We start from the raw sequence: 27043 nt of genomic DNA on the forward strand, positions 1-27043 counted from the left end.
CACAGTTTATTGGGGGAAGTAGTATGTTACAACTTGGGATCAGGGTCAACTTGGAAGTAAAAGGAACTTAAGATCAAAGAGCATATAGGCAGGGTCTGGAAGGAGGCCCTGAATCACAGTGCCTATCTCTCCCTTCTTCAATGTAACACAGCTTCTGACCAGGACTGCTCCCTCAGCGGTTTTCTGCTCTCTAGCCCCTCAACCATGGGGCCACTCTGCCATTAGCCTCTCTACTTGGTCAGTGAGAAGCTTACTCAGCTCTCTGCCATCAGGCTTTCTGTCATCAGCCTCTCTCTACTGGTAACTGGTTCAAGTCACAGCAAACTATTTTAACAGATTGCTCAGCTCTCTTAGCTGCTTCTGCTGACTTGTCTGCTATTGTTGCTCCACTTCTAACTAGCCTAGTCCATAGCCAATGAAGCAGTATCAAAATCATGTGGGTTCCACATCACTGTGCTTCTCTTACTTAGCTGAATTCTTAGCCAACATCTCTCTCAACTTGGAGGCCTCTCTAATCTCTGTGCTTCAAACTTTATATATTCTAATCCTCATCAGATACAAGATAGTAATTTCTTCACCGGACCAAAATTCAACAATCCTCAATTACCTGTGAAATGTCAATCAGCTCTGGGCTTGTTAATTAAAAGACAAAAGTATCAAATCCTCAAGCTGTTTACAGTTTACTCATTGATATAAAGTTGATTATGACAGAGCTAGTTAGGTTAAAATGTAATACCTTATCATTTGATCTCCCTTTTGACACATTCTAAGTTATTTCAGTCTTTAATATTTTCTGTTTCCTTTTTGATTGAGGTTTTTCTGTTTTGTCAAGCAATTTTGGTTGGGTTTTCTGTTTGTTCATTTGCCTCCTGTTTATGTTTTGTATGATACTCTGTATATGAAATCCAGGATAGGGAGATCCACAGAGACAGTAACTAAATTGATAATTGCCTAAGGTCATGGCAGGGGAAGATGGGGGAAGTGGGGAGCTAACTACAATGAGTACAAAAAGAAAATTTTCTGACTTCCAGTGGGATGGCAACTGAGTAACACACACCAGAGGGACTCCTCCACAGAAATCAACTCAGGAGAGTCACTGAGAGGGAAATTCCACACTGCCGGATCACAGGAGGAGCATCATAAAGATAAGTAGACACAGACCCACTAGGTTTTGAGGACCTGGGGGCTTTTGGCTTACCACTGTGGAGGCCAGCTAAGTCTTAACCTTAGCCCTGCCATAATCTCAGCCAGAACCGGGCTCCTTTGGCCAGCCCAAGGGCTTTACTTCAACCCAGCCACAGCTTACCGCAGCCTCTGGGCAGGATTTAAACCCCTCCAGACCCATGGTCAGGCAATTGTGGCTTAGCTATATTTTTACTTTTGTTTCTCTCTCTGCTCTCTTTCCCCACCAGTGTCAGTGCATTCAGTTTTTTCCTCCTCTCTTTACTCTCTCATAGCACTGCCGGACTCTAAGTCACTCCCTTTTGCCCAGGGTAATTACGCCTGCCATCCACCCAGCTTGGGGAGTTCTGCCCTCTGCAGACTAACTTGTGGCTGGGAAAATACCATTCAGCTTCAGCCACAGGGGAATTCAAGCCTACCTTCCAAGATACTTTAAGCAGCTAAGGGAAGTCCCCCCACCTTCCACGGCACTCCATGTGGCTGGGATAGCCCCTGCCCATCCTTTACAGTGCCACATGGCTATAGGAACTTACTTCCTTCTGCGATAGTGACTCACGTGGCATAAGGCTGCTCTGTGAACACTCTCCGGTGATCCACACTGTTGCAGGAATCTCTGTCCAACCTACATGGTGACCTAGCTGACTTGAACAATTCCACCCACCATCCACAGTGCTCTACACCAAAGCGGGCACACCTACCTGCCCTCCGCCGTGCTCCAATTGAGGCCGGCACCCCCGAATGGCCTCTGAGGTGTCCCAAGCTACTGTGGGCCACACCCCTACGGCTTCCTGTGAGATCATCTAGTGCAGTGCCAGCCTCGTAGGTCCACAACCACCCAACCAGCATCCACTGAGAGGACTATCCAACTTTCCCTCCAAATAACAGAATACTGCTTAGCTAGGAAAACAGGAAAACCACAGGAGGATAAAGTGGTAGCCCGAACCCACAGTGCAATTAGCTGCAGACGGTTCATAGAAGCATTCCTATGAGTCTCCCAAAGAGAGAGTCCAGTGCTCTAAGACTCTTCGGAGAATGCTGCCAGGCTCTTCTAAAACAACACAACGCAACAGCAATAAGTCCCAACAACCTCAAAACACAGAAAGCAACAAATGGCAATGTCAGAAGAAGTGCTGAATCTAATGATGTTCATAGAAGAAGCAGACATTGATCTACTACAGAAAGAAATCTTCAGAATGCTGCTTGAAGTCATACACAATATAAGGAAAACAATAAAGAAAAAGGATGAAATTATAGAAGAGACAAAGGCTATGCATCAAAGAAATGCACCTAAGGGATGAGATAACAAAAGCCAGTAGCAAATTCACAGACTTTGAAAACAGATGATGAGGAAGAGAATCACACCAGTGATCTGGAATCCTCTTTAACAAATGGGAAAGGCAGTCAAATAAGGTAATCAGAGAAGCTGAAGAAAACCTGATATCCATGTCTGATGCTACAAAGAGAAACAACATTAGAATAATTGGACTACCTGAACAAGACACAACGAAGAAGTCAACGGCAAAAGTAGTAAGGGAATTCTTAAAGGAAAACTTCTCAAGTTTAATGAATGAAAACCATTCAGGAGGCTGAAAATGACAATAACTAGATTGAATCCCAAGAATTTACCCAGGCATACAATAGCTAACTTATCCAACTTTGAGGAAAAGGAGAAAATCATGAGAGCAGCTAGAGAAAAACAAGTAGTAACCTATAAAGATACCCAAATAAGAATACGTTCAAAACTATCAACAGACACTATGAAGAAGAGGAGAGAGTAGAGTAACATATTCCAAAAAATGAAAAAAGTAGCACAAACCAAAGAATACTTTCTCCAGCCAAATTATCTATCCAGATAGATGGTGAAGTAAATCTTCCCAGACAAGGTAAAACTCAAAGAATACGTTAAAAGAAACCCAGCACTAAAAAGGATCCTTGCTGACCCAGTATGGGCAGAACAGCACTCACTGGCCACAAATAAGAGACTGTCACATAGAACAACCCCACCCAGAGGGCAAAAAGAGAAAACAGCCCCCAAGATAGCATAGGATCAAGGGTAGAAAGAAGGCAAGAATGAAACATACACCCACATGCACAAAACACTGATAAGGGAGGTAGGAAAATACCCTCAACACAAAAGGTACAAGTGACATCACAGATCCACAAATGGATGTAATAACCCTGATTATCAAAGGACTGAACTCAGGCATTAAAAGGCAGAGGTTAGCAGACTGATTTAGAAAACACAATGCGACAATCTGCTGCCTAAAGCAGACATATCTCAAGATTAAAGACAAAAATAAGCTGAGAATCAAAAGCTGGAGAAAAATATACCAAGCAAATGGCAATTCAAAAAAAGTGGGAGTTGCAATCTAAATCTGAGACAAAATTGCTTTCAAGGTGTAAGCCATACAAGAGATAAGGAGGGGCACTATATAAGGCTCAAGAACCAGTAAGCATAATAAAGATAGACGCACCCAACAAAAGACCTGTGAAATTCGTCAAACACTCCAAATGATGAAAAGAGAAATCACAGGCTCAACAATCATAGTTAGTTACTTTAATACACCACTCTTCAATAAAGATAAATCACAGGAAAAGAAGATTAACATTGAGGCTACCGATCTAAACATTATAATTAGACGAATTGACCTCATAGATATTTTTAGAGCTCTAGACCCAAATGCAACAAAAAATCACAATCTTTTCATGCTCACATGGCACATACTTGAAGATATACCACATGCTGGGACACAAGTCAAATTTGTGTAAAGTCAAACACACAGAGATCCTATAGACTTCTCTCTACTATCACTATGCCATATGGCTGGAAATCAAAAGGACTATTAAGAATACAAGGAGAAACAATTAGAGTGACTACTGGTCCACGTCAGAGATGAAATTATGAAGTTTCTAGAAACCAAAGAGAATGAGAATATGATGTAGTAAAACCTCTGGGACACAGTAAGGCAGGTATGAGAGGAAGAGTTTGATAGCAATACATGCACACATGAAAAAGGAAGAGAGACTTATGCAATTAGAGCAGTCAACAGAAAAACCTACTAATAGCAAAAGAAAAATTATAAAAATCAGGTCTGAGATCAACGAGAGGGAAACAAAACTATTGAAAATATTAATACAGCTAAAAGTTTGTTCTTTGAAAGGATTAACAGAATCAGCAGACAACTGGCAAACCTAACCAAAGAAAGGAAGGAACAAAACTCAATGGCAAGGATGAGGGATGAAACAGGACATTACAGCGGACCCTAATGAAATCAAAAAGATAATTATACAGTATTAACATAGCCTGACTCTAATGTATTCAACAATTTTGAAGACATGGACAAATACTTGAAAAAACAATCCCTCCCTAAACTATCCCAGATGGATGTCAAGAATCTCAACAGACCCATAGCAATGGAAGAAATAGAGAGGTTATTAAGGGATCACTAACCAAAAAATCCCCTGGGTCTCATGGCTTCACAGCAGAATTCAACCAAGCATGCAGGGAAGAACTGACACCAATCCTTCCCAAACTCTTCCAGAACATAGAAAAAGACAGAAAACTCCCAAACTGTTTTTATGAAGTTAGTATAACTCTGATATCTAAATCAGGCAAGGATCCCACAAGAATCAAGAACTACAAACCAATATCACTAATGAATATCGATGCCAAAATTGTTAACAAAATACTGGCCAATAGAACACAAAAGTATATCAAACAAATAATTCACCATGACCAAGTGGGATTCATAACAGGGAAGCATGGATGGTTCAACATAAGAAAGATCATTAGTATTATTTGCCACAGTGACATGAAAAAGTTTAAGAACCACATAATATCAATAGATATGGAAAATTCAATTGACAACATCCAACACCAAATTAAGACACTCAAGAAGATAGGAATGGAAGGAAAATTCCTCAATGCAAGCTATATATGAAAAACCAACAGCCAACGTGATAATCAACAGAGAAAAGATGAAAACAATTCCACTGAAAAAGGGGACCAGACAAGGATGTCCCTTGTGTTTCCACTCTTACTGAACATCGTATTGGAGGTCTCAGCTAAAAGCATAAGGCAAAGAAAAGATATCAGAGGTATTTGCCTGGGGAAAGAAGAGGTGAAACTATCATCATTCACAGATGATATGATTTTATATATAGAAAATCACAAAATCTCCACAAGAGGAATACTAGAAGCAATAGAAAAATATGGCAGAGTAGCAGAATATAAGATCAACAAACATAAGTCTATCAGACTGTTTACACATCAGACAAGACCATGGAAGATGGGGTGAAAGGAATATTTGTACACAAAAAATTACAGAGCACTATTATAAGAAAACAAGAGTGACCTCCATAAAAGGAAGACTGTCTCATGCTCGTGGATTGGAAGACTCAATAGAGCAAAAATATCAGTTCTGCCCAAGGTAATGTATAAGTTTACCTCATTCCATGCACAAGAATAAACTCAAGGTGGATCACAGACCTAGAGGAAAACCCCCAAACAATTAGGACCATCAATGAGGGAATTGGGACAAACCTGAGAACTTTGGCACAGGGAATCAATCCACAGACTATCCAAAATAGGTAAGGACACAAATACAGATGAGGCACAAATTGAAAAGGATGATATACTGAAGACGAAACACCTGTTCATCAAAAGAATTCACCAAGAGAGTAATATGAGAGCCCACGGACTGGGAAAACATCTTTAGCAATGACACAGCAGACAAAGGCTTCCTAAAAGAAAAAAAACAATTGCCCAGAAACTTCACAAGGGCAGAAATCCTAATGGCAAATAAACATAGGAGAAAATGTTCCCAATCATTAGCCATAAGAGAAATGCAAATTAAAACAACTATGAGATACCACCTAACACCCTCAAAGATAGCCCAATCCAAAAAATCAGAAAGTAACAAGTGTTGGAGGGGCAGTGGTCAGATAGGAACTCTCACCCACTGCTGGTGGACCTATAGGTATGTACAGCCACTATGGAAATAGATAAGAAGACACCTAAAACAGATGGAAATTGAACTACCACATGACCCAGCAAAACCCCTACAGGGCATCTACCCAGAAAAGGCAAGAAACAAATCACACAGACATCTGTGCGCCAATGCTCATTGCAGCACTGTTCATAACTGTAAGGTGTTGGAAACAACCCAAATTTCCATCAGTGGATGAATGGATTAAAAAACTGTGGTACACACATACAATGGAGTACTGCGCATCCCTAAAAGCAGTGATGAATGCATGAAGCACATTGCCGCATGGGAAGAACTGGAGGAAATTATGCTAAGTGAAATAAGGCAAGCACAAAAGGACAAGTACAACATGCGTCCACTGAGGAAAGCTTAAAAATGCAAAAGGGACATAGGGGAAAAGCTAATATATACATACTCTTCGGGAGTGAGATCCAGGTACTATGGCAGGGGCCAGACTCAATCCAGGAATACATGACAGGCAACTGAAAAAGAGGAGAAAGGAAAGAAAAAAAAATACATGGGTAGCAGGAGAACAGGGCACTAACCCACCCAAGAGGAAAGTGTTGTTTATATTTCCACAGGAGAGGGAGAGAGGGACCAGACTTCAACACGGTGCACCAAGACGTGAATGCAACATACAAGAAGCAAGGAACCAACAGAGAGGTCTGTGGGGCCAGCCCCAATCCCAACTACATGGATTCCCCTTGCCCCCATCCCAGAAGAATGCAATACAGAGGACAACACTGAAGCTACAACACAAGGGGAAGGGCGCACCAGATCAAAGCACACAGGAGAAAATGAAGAGGAAAGGAAAAAGAGTGGCACAGATCCTGGCCCACCAAGCCCCAAAGACAATATTCGTGCTCAGAGTAGTCAATGCACAGAGAGGACCATAGGGCTGGCCTTACCAGGAGACAAGATGTCCCTCACTGAACCATATCGCTAGGAGGGACAACACTGGACACACAGTGCGGGCGGGAATTGTGCCCTGTCTGACCCCACCACACGGGCAAAACGCATAGGGCGTGGAACAGAGCACCAAGGGGAATAATGCATTGAGGGAATGGCACCCCATCAGACTTGACTGGAAAACACTCTGAAAGGTCAACAAACACCTGAAACTATTTATAGGCTTTTCTTTTTTTGTTGTTGGTTCTATTTTGTTGTTTTTGTGGGGTTTTTTTTCAGTTTTCTTTTGTTGTTTTGTTGTGATCTGCTTTGTTTTTGTGCTTATTATTGTCTCTGCATGTCTATCTAGATAAGATAGGCAGGATAACCAATCCGAGGGAGAAAACAACGGGACTGATAATTCCAGGGGGATACGGGAGAGGGGAGGCAGGGAAAGGAAGTGGGTGCTAACAAACCCAGAAACAAGGGAATAATAAGTGATCCAAAATCGATGTCGAGGAGGATGAAGGATGCCTGGTAGGGCTTGATCATGGGCAATGTAACAAAGAGGAATTACTGAAGCCCAAATGAAGGCTGAACATGATAGCGGGACAAGAGGAAAGTAAACAGAGGAAAGAACTAGGAGGCAAAGGGCATTTATACATACAGGTATGTACATATGTCAATATATTTATATATAAGGAGAGGGAAATAGATCTATGTACATACATTTATTTGTTAAGTATCAAGGTAGCAGACATTGGCCTCTACTCAAGTACTCCCTCAGTGCAAGAACACTTTGTTCTATTAATGTGGCATTCCGTGATGCTTACCTTCCTTACACGATCACTGAACACAAAATGGGTGCATAACAAATATGGTGAAGAAAGCTGATGGTGTCCAGTTTTCAAAAGATATAGCGTCTGGGGTCTTAAAGACTTGAAGATAAACAAGCGGCCATCTAACTGAGAAGCATCAAAGCCCACACTGAAGAAGCACACCAGCCTGTGTGATCATGAGGTGTCAATGATATCAGGTTTCAAGCATCAAAGACCCAGAACAAAAAATTTAATTAATATGAATGAGCAGGAGAGCAGAGTGGAGACCCAAAGCCCATCTGTATACAATTGGACAACCCCTTACAGAAGGGTCACAAGGAAGAGACTAGCAAGCAGGGTGTAGTATAGCACCAATGAAACATATAACTTTCCTCTAGTTCTTCAATGCTTCCTCGCATCCACTATCATGACCCCAATTCTACCTTAGAAATCTGGCTAGAGCATGTACAGTGGTACAGATAAGAGCTGGCAACACAGGGAATCCAGCACAGATAAGCCCCTCAGGACCAATGATGAGAGTAGCGATACCAGGAGGGTAAGGGGAAGGTGGGGGGGAGAAACCAATCACAATGATCTAAATATAACCCCCTCCCTGAAGGACAGACAACAGAAAAATGGGTGAAGGGAGACATTGGTCAGTGTAAGACATAACAAAACAATAACAATTTATAAATTATCAAGGGGGAAGGAGGGAGGTGGTAGAGGGAGGGGAAAAATGAGCTGATACCAAGGGCTCAAGCAGAAAGAAAATGCTTTTAAAATGATGACAGCACAAATGTACAAATGTGCTTGACAGAATGGATTTATGTATCGATTGTGATAAGAGATGTATGGGCCCCTAATAAAATGATTAAAAGAAAAAAACTTGAGCAAATGTGGCACAAGGTTACATCATGGGTAAACTGATGGTCATTACAAGCTCCTTCCTTATTTGTATGTTTGAAGCACTTTTCACTAAAATAAAATGGAAAAGCAGTGAAATAAGAACAATTAAAAATTTCTGAATTAATTTGGTGATTATTGCATAAACATTAATAGGACTGAACAACTAAATTGTAATGATATGTGGAGTATATGCCAATAAAACTATTTTAATAAATATTTATATTAAAAGATGTCACTCAACCCTAGAAATCCCCTGGGCAAAATTAACAAACTCTGGTGAAGAAAAACAGCCTTCCCCTTCTCCCAAATTGCTTCTTTGTACAACACAGGTAACACCTTTTCAGTTCTTTGAGGGGAACTCTCCCAATCTGTTTTCCAAAGAACCAAGGGAAAAGGTCACATAAAGAAACTGAATGCTAAAAAAGATGACCAGAAAAGAGGGCTAAGGGAAAATTCAGTGAAGACCTGCCCAGACCCAAAGTAGCTCTTTCTCATTAATGGTGTGATTAATGGCACTGAATTATTTTATGCTTATTTTACAATGAAAAAATAAAAGTTTTTCCATCTATAGATCAGAAGGTAAAACCACTGCCTAGATATTACTAAACTTTAACTTCCAAAAACCTCTTAACTGATAACCCCACATTCAAAATAAGGATCAGAATTCTTACTTTTCTATTTTCTTCTTATGTTCTTTTTGCCTTCGTTGTTCCTTTACTTGTTCTCGCTCAATATCCATGAAAAGTCGTTTATATCTTAGGTACTGCTTTTGCCGCTAAAGGAAAGAAGTTGTGATTATTGAAATTCTGCTCTCAAAAGAAAGAAAATATCTTGTGTCATAGAAAACTATATGATACAGAAGTCACATGGGACTGTCTTACCATTCCTTTTTATAAGGACTTGGGATAATATTATGCAAAGTAAGATTTGTATATATGAGGGGACTTTAAAAAGTATGTGGAAAATTTTGATTGTTTAATTCCATTTTCCAGTAATTTTTTGAATAGTAATTGTTGTGGATAAACCAGAGAAGGGATAGAAGCATTTTAGTTTGTCCTTTGTATAATTTTTGTCAATACTCAAGAAACTATCATGTACGATAATCTAAGATATATGAAGGCAAGTCAAAAAGTACTGCTCCTAAGGCCCCAGTTCAATAGATACTCAGGTTTATTCTCAACAAAATACGTTTAAACATGTCTTTAGTGTCAGTGGATGGCTGCAGAAAAGCTCTCTCAACAATATACTTAAACAGGTTTCATTGCGTTAAAAACCATCTAAACAGTAGTCCACAATAGGCTCTGCTAGGTCAGTAACATTGAAAGCACAGAGGTCACCTCAGAAGGGTACAGTGACTATTTCTGGGGAAATCCTGATAGATTTTCTGAAAAGATATAAGACAACCAAGATGGCTTATTATGAAAAAGTTTTAAGAAAATTCAAAATTACTTTAGAAAGAAAAAGGCAGAGGAATTTTTCCCCATCTGAGGGTAGCAAGGGATGTCCTAGCAGAATTTCCTTGGGAAACCTTACCCTACAACCTAGATCTTTCCTTCAGACTTCATCGTGCTCGCTAAACTCCAAGAACACTGAAAAAGAACTACAGGATACCCAAACTGTCACTTTGATGAGGTATACAGGTGGTATAAAAGAACCCCAGACGCCGATGTATGTTTTTCAAAGCTATGTATTTACCACATATACTCGAGTATAAGCCAACCTGAATATCAGCCGAGGTACCTACTCTTACCAGAGAAACTGCATTAAAAATGTGCTGAAAAACTTGGCTTATACTCGAGTATACGGTACATTTTTTTTTTTTTACAAAACAACCTACCACCTTCAAAGCACTCTCCATCACACTTAATACACTTCTCAAAATATGCCATTCCATTCTTAGAAACATTTTCACACTCATCTGTTTGGGTAACTGACAGCACCTCCCTCATTTTTTCTTCACTTCTTCCGTCAATGGTTCTCACCCTTCCTAATGCCACCACCCTTTAATACAGTTCCTCATGTTGTGGTGACCACCCCCACCATAAAATTATTTTCATTGCTACTTTATAACTGTATTCTTGCTACTGTTATGAATCATAATGTAAATATCTGATATGCACAATATATTTTCATTGTTACAAATTGAACATAAAGCATAGTGATTAATCACAAAAACAATATACAATTATATATTGTGAAATATTTATTCCTAATTACAAATAAAATGAAATTTTGTCTTGAAGTATGATGTAGCATGGGTAAGTCTTCACGCCAGGTACTCATATGTGGGCATATTGCATGAGGGTGGACCCGCCTGGACATGGATAGAGGAGCAGTGTCTTGGTTCCTAAGACCATCGGAAATATATGTTTTCCAATGGTTTCAGGTGGTCCCTGTGAAAGCGTTGTTCAACCCCCAAAAGGGTCCCAACCTGCAGGTTGAGAACCTCTGTTCTGTTGTCAAATCATTTTCTTTCATGTCCCTCTACATTCGCGAAAACAAAAAGAAGTTGCATGGAGCAAGGTCAGGTGTGTGGAGCAAGAGAAGCATGCTGTTTTTTGCCCAAAATTGGCACACCAAGATAGTGTGAGCAGGTACATTGTCATGGTGGCAAAACCAGTCCTGTCTACCACCAATCAGGCCTATTTTGTCACACACTGTTATGCAATCTTATCAGAAGCTCTAAATAGAAAGCTTGAGTAATAGTCTGACCTGCTGGAAGGAACTCCAAATGTATTATGAGTCGACATTTTGTCCATTCAGGAAATTGACACATTCAGAATGAGGTTAGTCATCATCCAACATTTCACCTTTTTAAAAATGAAAATATCACTTGCACACTTGAGTTTTTCCCACAGCACTGTCCTTGCAAGCTGTGCTCAACATCACAGCAGTTTCTGCGGCATTTTTCCCGAGCAGGAAACGAAATTCCACAGCTACTCACTATTCTCCTCAATCGACCATCACAAAAAACAAGGTTCGAGCGAACCACTTTTACACAAAAATTCACTGTGATCAGAGAACTTTCCCAGGTGATGCCACTGGGTGCACTATCTCAGAACGAGTTGTTCAATGCTTGCCTAGTGGGAAAAATGTATACTATGAATGCTCTGCACAGAAAAAATTATTTCCAATTTTTTTGGTACCCCCCTGTAAACAGAAGAGCACACAATTCTTCAGGGAAGGATTAGAGATGAGAACACTACTTTCAGAAGTGTATTGACCCAGATGGAAGCTAGGTTGAGAAAAAATAGCTCTTCTATTTTGTTATTTTTAACAAAAGTTTCTATAATTTTGTCAGCAACACTTTTTGACTTGCCCTCTTATGATATCTATACATACTGACTGCAAATGAGCTGACTGCAACGCAACTTATAGCAATCCTATAGCACGATGCCACCAGGGTAAATTAAAATGAAAGTCAAGATACTATGATGACTCAAGTAATTATGCATTAATGTTGTTGTTATTAGGTACCATCAAGCTGGTTATGACCTATAACAGTGCTGAACCTATGCAGAACAGAACAAAACAATGCTTAGTCCTCACCATCCTCTCACAATTGTTCTTAAGCTTGAGTCCATGCCTTTAACTACACTCTGTAATATTAACTTTTAATGTGTTGGGGCACACAAATTGCTTCCAATTACACATATCATAACAGAAATACTGGTGTCCAAAGCAACATTATTGCATACCACTTTCTTTTCTTCTTCTTCATCTACTCCAGACTGAAGTACCAGTGGGGCTTGCATTTCAGTAATTAGTCTTGATTGATATGCATCATAAACCTGTTATAAAGTCCAAGAGCAGAAAATGACAATATTACCAAAAATTAGCCCAAGCAATCCTTTGAAAATTTTGCCTACTGACTCTGAAGTTAGTCAGATAAAGATTACATATAATCATAACACACACAAGTGATTTTAAAAATTATATTAATTTTATTTTCCATAAACTTTTTGGAACCTCTGATATACAAAAATGCATACACATACAGAACTGAAGAAGAGCTGTCACCACAAAATAGAATCAACCTTAATAATGCAAATGGAATTAAGCTTTTAAAACTTTGATTTGCTGATATGGCACAACTCTAAAAAGACCCATTGAAAACATCTATTTTAATCAAAGTTTTTATCTAGAAAAATTGGAAGTTTTAAAAATGAAATGGAACTTATAAAGATCAATATCATAAGCATTAATATATTAAAATGGACTAACTAGTATTAGTCATTTTGAATCAGATAATAATATGGTCTACTATGTCAAATGAATGGTATCACATTCATAGTGAGAAATTCAAGATCTATCCTGACATATAATCTTCTTAGTGATAGGATCATATCCATATGCCTAGAAGGAAGACAAGTTAATATAACAATTATTCAAATATAGTAGCCAACTACTAAAAACAAAGATGAATGAAGTGAAGATATCTACCAAGTTCTTCAGCTTGAAAAATATTTATATCACACACAGGTAAAATTTTGCTGAAGATAAATTTTTTAAAAATTTGAAGGAATACATCAATAGGTAGTTGCCCAAATTTTGAGCTGGATTCTGAAGAGGACATTGCCGATGTCAGGTGAATCAAGTTAAAAAGCAGAGAATAAAAGAAAGATGTTCATTGATTGTGTTTTATTGACTATACAAAAACACTAGATCAGTGGTTCTCAACCTGTGGGTCTCAACCCCTTTGGGGGCCGAACAACCTTTCACAGGTGTTGCCTGATTAATAGCAGTAACAAAATTACAGTTATGAAGTAGCAACAAAAATAATTTTACGGTTGGGGGGGGTCACCACAACATGAGGAACTGTATTAAAGGGTTGCAGCATTATTAAGGCTGAGAACCTCTGCACTAGACTTTGGGGAAAAACAAATTATGAATTACACTGCAAAGAATACGAATTCTAGAACAAAATGCGCTCACATTAAACCTGTATAAAGACTAAGAGGCAGCTCTTATAATAGAATCAGAGCTCACTCTATGGTATAAAATTAGCAAAAGTGTGTGTCAAGTTTAGTATAATTATTCAATCTGTATACTAGGCAAATAATTCAAGAAGCTGAATTATTTGAAGCACACAGCACTGGAGGTGAGTCATTAACACCCTGTGCTATGTAGATGACACAACCTTGCAAGCTGATAGTGAACAGGATTAAAGACTACAGCGTTCAGTTTGGATTACAACTCAGTGCCAAGAAAATAAAAATCCTCACAACTGGATCAATTGATAACATCATGATAAACAGAAACAACTGAAATGAAATCAAGGATTTCATCATATTTAAATCCCAAATCCACACACATAGAAAAAACAATGAAGAAGTCAAATGACGTTATTACATTGGGCAAGCCTGCTGCATAAGACCTCTTTAAAGTGTTGAAACCCCCCAACTATTAGGGCCATCAAGGAGGGAATTGGGACCAAACTGAGTGAGAACTTTGGCACAGGGAATACACAGGCTATCAGAAATAGGGAAGGGCACAAACACAGAGGAGGCACAAATTGACAAGTGGGATATACTGAAGATAAAATGCTGGTGTACATCGAAAGAATTCGCCACGAGAGTAATAAGAGAGGTCCATGGACTGGGAAAACATCTTTAGCAATGACACATCACACAAAGGCCTTATTGCTAAAATCAACAATACTTTGCTGGCTTTCAAAAAGACATAAACTAATTGCCCTCTGAGGAGGTGAGCAAAGGACCTGAACAGAAGTTTCACAATGGCAGAAATGAGAATGGTCAATAAACATATGAGAAAATGTTCCCAATCTTTAGCCAAAGAGAAATACAAATTAAAACAACAATGAGGTACCACCTAACACCCTCAAAGGTAGCCCAATTCAAAAAAATCAGAAAGCAACAAGTGTTGGAGGGGCTGTGGGGAAACAGGCACTCTCATCCACTGCTGGTAGACCTGTAGGTATGTACAGCCACTATGGAAATCGATCTGGTGATATTTAAAACAGATGGAATTAAGACAAAGAACAACAGAACTACAAACAAACTAAAAATCAAACAAACAAAAATCTCAGAAAAAACTTCAGAATAAGCCAGAAAAGCACAAGAACTGACAAAATATGTAAAGAAAATTAGAACTTGTATAAAAACACCACCTACAAATCCAACAAATTAATACTAAGATTTCAGAAATAGATAATGTACTGAAAAAGGAAAGGAGTAGAATTCAATCAATAGCAGGATGAATTACTGAGCTTAAAGATAAAACTCTCAAAAATAATGTGCTAGAGAAACAAACAAAAAAAAATCCCAAGAAAGCATAAGAATGATATGGGATATCATCAAGAGATAAAACTTACCTGTGATCAGAATACCAGACCAGGAAGAACAAAAAAACAAAAAACAGAGAAAAAATGGTTGAAGAGTTGTTAGAAGAAAATTCCATAATATCATGAATAATGAGGCGATACGCATACAAAAGATATCATCAAGACATATCATAAAGAAGCTTTCTAAAATCAAAGAAAACTGAAAAGTTCTAAGAGCACCTCAAGAAAATGAAACTTATCTACAAAAGGGTAAAATAATATTAAATTTATGATTTCTCAATAGAAATTATGCAGGCAAGAAGGCAATAGGATGACATATATAAAACTCTCAAAGAAAAAAATTGCCAAGCTAGAATAATGTATCCAGTAGAACAGTCCATCAAATATAACAGAGATATTAAGCTATTTCTAGTCAGAAATTAGAAGAATTTGTATAAGCCTGACTAACTTTATAAGAAATATTAAGCTGAGTTATTTGGATAGAACTGACAACAGTACACAACAACCTGAGATTAATATACATGACAACACCATTCAGAAGTCAACCCAGATATAGACATTTTCAAAATAAAACAAGCCTACAAGTATGAAAACACAGAACCAGAGATATCAATCTGTAATGAAGACAATTGCAATGGAAATAGAGGGAATAGTGAAGTTATAATACTTTCGAATGTAAAAGTCAAGTAGATGTCAGGATGGAACAGACTTTTAAATTTGTGAAATTAATAAAATACAGATTACCTCAAAGAAAGTGAATAAACCTCATTAAAAAAGAGAGAAATAATAAAAACCTCTTACTCACTGCCATTGAGTCAATGCTGACTCATAGTGATACTATAGGTCAGGGTTGAACTGTTAAAAAAAAAGAGAAATAATAAAAACCTCTCACTCACTGCCATTGAGTCAATGCTGACTCATAGTGATACTATAGGTCAGGGTTGAACTGTCTGTGAGTTTCTGAGACTATTACTCATTATGGTGGTAGAAAGCCCCATCTTTCTCCCATGGAGTGGCTGGTGGTTTCAAACTGCTGACCTTGAAGTGTGCAGTTCAATGTATAACCACTACATCACCATGGATCCTCATAAAGACCTAGTAAATACTAAACAACAGCAGTGAGAACATTATACTAAAATCTAAACATTAAATAAACTCAGCAGAGAAAAAAATGTAGAGAAACTATTGCCTCATAAAAACATAGAGGACAGCAATAAATTCCTACTTATCAACAATTACACCAAACGTAAACGAATTAAATGCAATAGTCAACGAACAAAGACTATCAAAACGAATAAGAAAACAGGACTTGGGGAGGGAGGGTGGGGTGGAAAGGAGGAACCAATTACAGGGAACTACATATAACCTCCTCTTTGGGGGATGAACAACAGAAAAGTGGGTGAAGGGAAACGTCAGACAGTGTAAAATATGATAAAATAATAGTTTATAAATTATCAAGGATTCATGAGGGAGGAGGGAGCGGGGAAGGAGGATAAAATGAGGAGTTGATGCCAGGGGCTTAAGTGGAGAGCAAATGTTTTGAGAATGATGAGGGCAATGAATGTACAAATAAATGTGCTTTACCCAATCGATGTATGTATGGACTGTGAGAAGAGTTATATGAGTAAAATGATTTTAAAAAACAGGACTTAACACTATGCTGTCAAAAAGACACAAAAGAGACAAAAATAGATTAAAATCGAATTATAAAATATATCCTAGATATCGAGTATAAGCCGACCCAAATATCAGCCGAGGCACCAAATTTTACCACCAAAACTGCATAAAAACGTGTGGGAAAACTCGGCTTATGCACAAGTACATATGGTATCAAGTGAATGTTGATCAGTAGAAGCTGGAGTGGCACTACTCAATTCTGGTAAAATGAAGTGTGAGGCAAAATCCAGCATGTGCTACAAAGAAGGGTATTGTATAATTCTTTAAAAAAATCATTTTCCCCGTACGGGCCACCAAAAAAAATCATTTTATTATAGGCTCATACAACTGTTATCACAATCATCCATCCATCATGTCAAGCACATTTGTATATTTGTTGCCATCACCATTCTCAAAACATTTGCTTTCTACTTCAACCCTTGGTACCAGCTCCTCATCCCACCCTCCCATGAACCCTTGATAATTTTATAAATTATTATTAGTTTGTCTTGTCTTTCAATGTCCAACGTCTCCCTTCACCCATTTTTCTGTTGTCCATCGCTCAGGGAGGGGGTTATACGTAGATCGTTGTGATTGGTTGCTTCTTTTTACCCCACCTTCCCTTAACTCTCTTGGTATTTCCACTCTAACCATTGGTCCTGAGGGGTTAATCTGTCCTGGATTCCCTGTTTCCAGTTCCTATCTGTAGTAGTGTATATCCTCTGGTCTAGCTGGATTTACAAGGTAGAATTGGGATGATGGGGGGAGGGGAAGCATTAAAGAAATAGAGGAAAGTTTTATGTTTCATCGTTGTTATATTGCACCCTGACTGGATTGTCTCCTCTCCGAGACCCTTCTGTAAGGGGACGTCCAGTTGCCTACAGATGGGCTTTGAGTCCCCATTCCACAATCCCCCTCATTCACAATGATATGATTTTTTTTTCTTTGATCCCTAATATCTGATCCCATCAACACCTTGTGATCACACAGGCTGGTGTGCTTCTTCCATGTGGGCTTTGTTTCCTCTGAGCTAGATGACTGCTTGTTTGCCTTCAAGTCTTTAAGACCCCAGACGTTTAATCTTTTGATAGCCGGGCACCATCAGCTTTCTTCATCACATTTGCTTATGCACCCATTTGTCTTCAGCCACCCTGTCAGGAAGGTGAGCATCATGGAATGCCAGTTTAATAGAACAAAGTGTTCTTACAATGAGGGAGTACTTGAGTAGAGGCCCAATGTCTATCTGCTACCTTAATACTAAGCCTGTAAATATATGGACATAGATCTATTTCCCCATCATATAAATATGTTTACATATGTACATGCCTGTATTTAGACCTCTGTATATGCCCTTTGCCTCCTAGTTCTTTCCTCTATTTCCTTTTACTTTCCTCATGTCTCACTATCATGCTCAGCCTTCACTTTGGTTTCAGTAATTCCTCTCTGTTATACTGCCCTTGATCAAGCCCTACCGAGTCTCCTACGCACTCCTAGCCACCACTTTTGGATCACTTGTTGCCTTGTCCTAGGGTTTGTTTACACCCACTTCCTTCTCCCCTTCCCCTTCTCCCATGCCCGCCCCCTCAACACCCCGCCCCCAATGGTCAGTTCGTTGTTTCCTCCTCCAGATTGTTTATCCCGCCTATCTTACCTAGATGGACCTGCAGAGATAATAATATCCACAAAAAACAAGATAAAGCAAAACAAAGCAAAAAACCCAAAACAACAATAATGAGTATATATGGTATCAAGTTAATGTCAATCATTAATGAGCTAGAGTAGCACTATTCAATTTCTGTTCAAATAAAATGTAAGGGAAAATCCAGCAATAAGATACAAAGAAAGGTATTGTATAATTCTTAAAGTGTCAACTGAACAAAAGGAGATACGCATGATAAATCCACATGTACTCAATGAGAGAACCACAAAATACATTAATCACACTCTTACACAATTGAAGAGAAGTAAACAACTGCAATAGGAATAGGGAACTTTAATATACACTTTTGATAAAGTATCGAACAACTAGAAAGAAACTAGCAGAAGCAAAGAACTAAACAACACAATCAACCATGAGATCATAGACATATGCAAAGCACTCCATCAAATAACAAAACTTATTCTTTTACACTGTACATAAAACATTCTTTAGAATAGACTATATGTGGGTGCACAAAACAAGCCTCGATACATTTATAAATACAGAAATATTAGAACTCAACAATAGGAAAATCAAGGCGGGCAGAAGTGATACCAAATGCCGTATATATTCGAGTATAAGCCGACCCAAATATCAGCCCAGGCACCTAATTTTACCACACAACTGCATTAAAAATGTGCTGAAAAACTCAGCTTATACACAAGAATATACGGTAAATGGAAAATAAGTAATACTTCACTTAAAATTAATTGGTTAATAGAAGAAATTTTTTAAATGAAGCAAAAACATTTCTTTAACTCAAATGAGAATGAAAACACAACATACCCCAAACCTTTGGGGCACAGTAAAAGCAATGCTCAGAGGATAATCCAGAGTAATAAATACATACATCCAAACAGAAGGACCCAAAATCAACACCTTAACCCAACATTTCCAACAACTAGAAAAAGAGCAGCAAAATAAGAATACAAACACCTGAATTAAAGAAATAAAAATTAGAGCATACATAAATGAAACCAGAAAAATTTTTTTTAAATCAACAAGGTAATTCTTTAGAAAAATTCACAAATTCACAAATCACTAGCATATCTAAAAAAGAAAAGATTGAGAAGGAGCAAATAACACAAGAAATAAAATGGGCAACGGAACTAAATAAATAAATAACAGAATACTATGAAGAACTGAACTGGAACAAATTTGAAAACCTAGAAGGAATGGGCAAATTTCTAGAAATATAGTATAATAAGGACTGAAAGAGGAAACCAGAACACACTCATAACAAAAGAAGAAACTGAGCAGGTCATAAAATAATTACCAATTTAAAAAGTTCCAAGATCAGAGTGTTTCAATGGAAATTCTACAAACACTCAGAGAAGAGCGGACACCAATTCTCAAGTTATTCCAGAAAATAAAGATGGAAAACTCCCATTTCATTTTATGAAGCAAGCGAAGCACTGACACAAACATGAGACATCACTAAAATAAGAGCATAGGCCCAAATCCCTCATTTTGATGAAAATATTCCCAACAAGTTCCTAGTCAATGTAATTCAACTATATATATGTACTTTAAAAGAACTAATACATCATGACCAACTCAAATTCATACCAGGCAGGCAAGGATGGTTCAATATATTTTTAAAAATCAATGTTATCCATAACAAAAGAAAACAACCACATAATCATATCAGTTGACACAAAGGTATTTCATAAAATCCAACATTCATTCCCGATAAAATGATTCAACAAAATAAATAATAAAAGAAAATTTCTCAACAAAATGAAAGGCATACATACAAAATTATCAAAGAGGAGAAATTAAACCAGATATGCATGTCCTTTGTCACTACTCCTATTCAATATTGTGCTAGAAGTCTTACCCAGAGTTATCAGGCAATAAAGGGACATTAAATGCATGTGAATTACCAATTAAGTAAAACTTTGTTTGCAGGATATGATCCTATACACATAACATCCCACTCAGTAAGAAAATCATTGAAATTAATTGAAAGACTCAGCAAAGTGGCAGGGTACAAGGGCAACATACAAAAATCAGCTTGATTCCTTTTTGTTAACAAAGAGAGCTCTGAAAAGGTAACCAAGAACACAGTGCCATTCATGCAAAAGATGAAATACTTAAGAACAAATCTACCCAGGGAAACAAATGAGCTGCACAAAGGAAACCACGTAACAGTACTACAGGAAACCAAAACAGATCCACACCAATGGACGAACATACTGTAGTCATGAATAGGAAGATTTAGGAAAACATCAATAATACCCAAAGCAATCTACAAATATAACGCAATCTTAATCCAGATCCCAGCATCATTCATTGAAACAATGGAAAAACTAATTACCAACTAAAAATAGAAAAGAAAGTGAACTTGGGGAGGTGTGGTCTTCAGGCAAGCATTCGACTAGTAACCATAAAATTACTAAGCACAAACCCATCAACTGCTCTGTTGGAGGAAGGTGAGACCCTCTGCTCCCATACAGATTTAGATTCTTGTAAACCCTACGTAGGTTTGCTATGAGTCAGAATCAACTGAATGGCAGTGGATTTAGCTTTTCACTTCCTGATCTCACAAGCTACTACGTAGCCATGATAGTCAAAACAATATGGTACTAGCACAATGAGAGATACAGAGACCAATGGAACAGAATAGAGTCCAGCAATAAATTCACTCACCTACAGACAAACTTGGTCTTTCACAAAGAGCCAAAACACATTATATTAGAGAAATATCCTTAATATCCTTAACTAATGATGCTGGCAATCTGGATATCCATTTGTAGAATAATGAAGGGGTCACAAGCTCAAGATGGATTACAAACATAAATGTAAAACCTAAAACAAAAATCATCAATAAAAAAGTAGAGACAAATTTTGGGACCCCAACATATGGCAATAAATACACTATCCAAGATAATGAAGAGCACACACAGCAGGAAAAAAAACGAGATAACTAGGACTTCCTAGAAATTAGATACTTACCGTATATACTCGAGTATAGGCCAACCTGAATATCAGCTGAAGCACCTAATTTACCATAAAAACTGCATTAAAAATGTGCTGGAAAACTTGGCTTATACTTGAGTATATACGGTATGTGTATCAAAAGACTTCATCAAATGACTAAAAAGAGAACCAACAGACTGGGAAAAAAATCTTTGACATTTATAATTATGTATCAGACAAGGGACTTTATTGGTTAGGTATTGAGTTGATTCTGATTCATAGCAACGCTATGTACAACAGAACGAAACACTCCCTGATCCTGTGCCATCCTCTCTATTGTTCTTATGTTTGAGTCTATTGTTGTAGCCACGGCTTCAATTCATCTTGTTGAGAGCCAGCTTCTTTTCTGTTGCCCCTCTACTTTACCAAACAATGATGTTCTTCTCCAGGGACTGGCCTCTCCTGACAATAGTCCAAAGTACATGAGACAGAGTCTCATCATCCTTGCCTCTAAGAAACATTTTGGCTGTATTTCTTCCAAGAAAGATTTGTTTGTTCTTTTGGCAGTCCACTCAAATTCTTAACTAGCACCTTAAATTCAAATTCATCAATTCTTCTTTGGTCTTTAATATTCAATGTCCAACTTTCACATATATGTGAAGCGACTGAAAATGGCATAGATTGGGTCAGGCACATCTTAATCCTCTAAGTAACATCCTTGATTTTGAATACTTTAAAGAACTCTTGTGAAGCAGATTTACCCAATTAAATATGTCTTTTGATCTCTTGAGCACTGATTGTTGAGTCAAGCAAAACAAAATGCTTGACACTTTCAATCTTTTCTCGGTTGTGAGGATTTCCGTTTTCTTTATACTGAGTTATGATCCTTAACAAAGGCTGCAATCCTCTCTCTTCAGCAGCAAGAGCTCTACACCCTCCTTACTTCCAGTAAGCAAGATTGTGTCATCTGGATATTGATGCCACATTCTTCTTCAAATCATCCAGCTTCTCTGATTATTTGGTCAGCATACATACTGAGTAAGTACGATGAGAAAATACAACCCCTAATGCACACCTTTCCTGATTTTAAACCATGCAGTAGTTCCTTGTTCTGTTTGCGCAACTGCCTTTGATCTATGTATAAGTTCCATCTGAGCACAATGAAGTGTCCTGGAAGTCCCATTCTCCTCAAGGCCATCAACAGTCCACACAGTTGAATGGCTTGGCATGGTAAATAAAACCCAAGTAAGCATTTCTCTGATATTGTGCTTCCATAGCAATACACAATAAGAGGGAGGATTGGAAAAAATAATGGAAACTAAGGAAGACACTAGGGTACTTACAAATATAAAAGGTAACAGACAAATACTGCTATAGATGAAACTTTGCAACAGTAGGAATCTACAAGTAGACGCTACAGTGCGCATGCGGGTGGGAGAGGGAGAGTACGTATGAACCCAGGAATATGTGTAAGTTTGACAGAATACCTGCATATATGCACTTATGTTTGCACCAAGTATGAATGTATTGGAGGATACAGGGGGGGGAAAGTTATGAAAACTTATTGCACATACCCTAATACCTTGAAGGAATGAATTTCTAAGTTTGGTGGATCAGAAACAGTGTCTTGGGGAATACCATGGGTCAATTAGCATAGTATAATTTGAAAAGACAATGTCCAACATCTTACTTTAGTGAACAGTTACTACGGTCTTAAAAGGTGTAATAATTTTTGTCTCACAGTCCAGAGTAAAGAAAGGTGATGGAAATAATTATTTCATTGACTAGTGGACCCTACAATCAGAAGTCTCCACAACCCCCAAACCAGAAGAACTAGATAGTATCTAGCTTCCACAATCAATTGCTAGGGAAAGGATCATATGAGAAGGACTTATATGGAGCAGGAAGAAAACTTGTAATAAAACTCCAAATCACAATAAAGACCATGCTTACTGGTTGGACAGAGACTGGTAGGGCCCATAAGTCTATGGACCTTAACTTTCTGGTCTGGAACTGAACTCACCTTTGAATTCAAGTAGGCAATCATTTAAGTTCAAAAGTGCAGCATTTACCCAAGGTCTAAGTTCAGAGTTAGGCAAGAAGGAGGAATGGAAACAGGAAACATGGAGAAAGTGAAATAATGGTACATTGAGGGGATTTTGCCATGGAGGAGCTGAATCAGAATGTGTATGAATGGCAGAATGTAAAACTATGATATGCATGTCATCTAATTCATAAGAACATTAAAATAACAATAAAATGTACTACATATATACAATGGAGTACCTCTCAGCAATAAAGAAAAATGAGTTATCAAAACATCATATAAGGTGGGATGAACCTGGAGAACATTGTTGAGTAACCCAAATCTTTCTTATAGCCACACATACACACACATACCCCACCCCCTAATATTATATATTCTCACTCTTATGAAAAGACATGAATAGGTAAATATACAAAAATTATGTTCATTATGTGCACTTAAAGGTGTTGATCACAACAAACTATGAATAACATTGCAAAGTGGAATTCCAGAACACTTCATGTGATTATGTGGAATTTGTACATAGACCAAGAGGCAGTCCTTACAGAAGAAGGGGGTTGGTCCCTCCTCCCTCATGAACCCTTGAAAAAAAAAAGAAGGGGTGGTTCTGCATGGTTTAAAACCAGGAAAGGTATTGTTGATGGTTGTATTCTTTCACCATATTTATTTATCTTTATGCTAAGCAAATAAACAATCAGTAAAACGGGACTATATGAAGAAGAATGTGGCATCAGGATTCAAGGAAGACTTAGTACTATCCTGCAATATACAGATGACACAACCTTGCTGGCTGAAAGTGAAATGTATTCAAGCACTTAGTGATGAAGTGCTTGCTACATACTTCATTATGGATTATAATTTAATGTAAAGAATGCAAAATCCCCACATGTGGACCAATAAATATCATTAAAAACAGAGAAAAGAATAAAGTTGTCAAGAATTTCAATTTACTTCGATCACAATTGACACAATCAATGCACTATATTGGACCAATCTTTAAGATCACTTTAAAGTGTTAAAGATTAAATATGTCATTTTGAGGATTCAGGTGCACCCAACCCATGCCGCTGTATTTTCAATTGCCTCATACTCAGGTGAAAGCAAGACTGGAGAAGTCTTTGAATGGTGCTGACAGAGAAAATTGAAAAGTTGACTACCAGAAGAACAAACAAATCTATTGTAAATACGGTAAGACTTGGTCTCATACACTTTGGACGCATTAGTTCCAGTCTCTGGAAAAACATATCAAGCTTGACATAAGAGGAAAGACAAAAGGACATTAACAAAAAAGAAGACCCTTCATGAGATGGACTGGCTGCACTAATGGGCTCCAACAAAACAATTGTGACAATAGTGTCTAAGACTGGGCAGTGATTTATTCCATTGTACACAGGAGCATTGAGTGAGTCAAACCCAACTAGGTGTCATCTACAACATATTCACTAGTGACTCCTTAGACGGGTGGGAGCAGGAAAGTGAAGAAGGCAATTCTCTCTCTAAATAGAAAACTGTTCTTTCTGGTGATGGGAACGGTAGGGATGAATGAGTGTAACGTGTGTACAGCTTGACAAATGTAAATGGTTTCAATAAGATGTACGCAGAAAATACCTTTTGGTAATTGCTAAGGGACGTATACCAATACACATCTGTTAGTCTGTCGTTCTGCGGTGGCTTAAATGTTGTGATGCTGGAAACTGTGACACTAGCATTTCAAATACCAGTAGAGTCACCCATGGTGAAGAGGTTTCAGCAGAGTTTCTAGATTGTGAACAGGGTAAGAAGAAAGAATAGGATCCACTTCTGAGGGATTATCCACTGAAAACTTTATGAATAACAGCAGAACACTGGAAAATATGGTGCTGGGACGATGAGCCCCTCAAGTTGGAAGGAACTCAAAACACAACTGGGGAAGAGCTGTATCCTCAAAGTAGAGTCACTCTTAATGATGTACACAGAATAAAGTTTTCAGAACCTTCTATGCTGATGGGGTACAACTCAAAATAAGAAGTTGCTGTGTGTAGCAATGATGAAACAAAACTCTCCTCTAGTTCTTTAATGCTTCCCCCGCACCCACTATCGTGATCCCAATTCTACCTTACAAACCCGGCTAGACCAGAGGATGTGCACTGGTACAGATAGGAACTGGAAACACAGGGAATCCAGGACAGATGATCCCTTCAGGGCCAGTGGTGCGAGTGGCAATACTGGGAGGGTGGAGGGAGGGCGGGGTGGAAAGGGGGAACCGATTACAAGGATCTACATATAACCCCCTTCCTGGGGGATGGACAACAGAAAAGTGGGTGAAGGGAGACGTCGGACAGTGTAAGACATGACAAAATAATATTAATTTATAAATTATCAAGGGTTCATGGGGACACGCGGAAGGGAGGGAGAAAATGAGCTGACATCAAGGGCTCAAGTAGAAAGCATATGTTTTGAGAATGATGATGGCAAGAAATGTACAAATAAATGTGCTTGACACAATGGATGGATGCATGGATTGTGATAAGAGTTATACGAGTCCCCAATAAAATGATTTTTTTAAACCCAGCTTATATACAGATGTGAAACAAAGAAATAAAAGAGAAACTGCTGCAAGGATCCACAAGTAATTGGAACATGGAATGTATGACGAATGACATTTGGAAGTCCTCAAAATGAAAATAGGATGCATGGAGACTAATACCCTAAGTCATTTTTAGTCACTCACATGGCTTACTATGCTGGGAATGTCAAATTCAAGAGGATTAGTGTCACATTCATTGTCAAAATAATATTTCAAGACCTATCTTAAAGTACAATATTGCCTATGGTAGGATAATATCTATACAACTTCAAGGAAAGCCAAGTAATACATACTATTCAAATTCACAACACCAATCAGAAAAGCAAGTGATGGAAACATTTAAGAATTCTGCTAAGTACTTCAGTCTGACTTTGATGGACATGATGGCACAGAATCAACAATGTTTCAGTCTGCTGTCCATAAGGTCACCATGAGAACAGAACCAACTGATGGCACCTCACCACACCACCAAAATTCTATGTGCAGGTGTATCTCTATGTAGGCAAGTAGATACATGAATCGGGATATAAATGTGGGTATATGTCCATGTATATTCAGGTACCTGTACATGTATATGCATTTATACATATAATAAAATACATGAGAAGAAAATTAAGATAGTTAAAAGTAATTCATAACCAAACACTTCAGGGAATTGGTTTTCTGGGTGTGAAGGCTTAGTTAGGCTATTGTCCTATAGGACAACTTCATCAATTGGTATAACATAGTTCATAAAGTTTAGGTTCTACCTTCTAAATTGCTGAGTATTCTATGGGTCTTAAAAACTTGTGAGCAGCCATCTAAAACACAACTATTGATTTCTAACTGGAATAAAAGAGAAAGAAGGAAGTCAAAATTTCAAGAAGAAACTGGTTTATGAGACTAATTGTCTATATAAACCACAGCCTCATTTACTCGGAGACCACAAGAACTAGTGGTTACTGCTATTAACTATTCTGATCAGGGGCACAATAAATGGATTCTGATAGACCGAGGAAAATGAGGAACAGAACCTCCAATTCTTAAAAATCCAGACTTACTCGATTGGTTGAAACTAGAGGAATCCC

General features: G+C 38.1%; 1 protein-coding gene across 9 annotated transcripts in view; it reads right to left on the bottom strand.

The window, feature by feature from the left end:
* The window catches only part of CCDC15 (coiled-coil domain containing 15), a 124796-nt gene that overhangs the window by 48638 nt on the left and 49115 nt on the right, over positions 1 to 27043 (bottom strand). For 7 of the 9 annotated variants that reach the window (XM_075564134.1, XM_075564137.1, XM_075564132.1 and 4 more), the window contains 2 exons: positions 12481 to 12573; positions 9454 to 9557 (listed from right to left, as the gene is read on the bottom strand). In XM_075564134.1, the coding sequence (XP_075420249.1) occupies positions 9454 to 9557; positions 12481 to 12573 (197 nt within the window). Of the gene's footprint in view, positions 1 to 6585; positions 6653 to 9453; positions 9558 to 12480; positions 12574 to 27043 lie in introns of all 9 variants that reach the window. The other 2 variants (XM_075564141.1, XM_075564136.1) reach the window with 2 other exon arrangements.

This window comes from Tenrec ecaudatus, chromosome 12 (genome assembly GCF_050624435.1).
Source record: "Tenrec ecaudatus isolate mTenEca1 chromosome 12, mTenEca1.hap1, whole genome shotgun sequence".
NCBI classification, from domain to species: domain Eukaryota; kingdom Metazoa; phylum Chordata; class Mammalia; order Afrosoricida; family Tenrecidae; genus Tenrec; species Tenrec ecaudatus.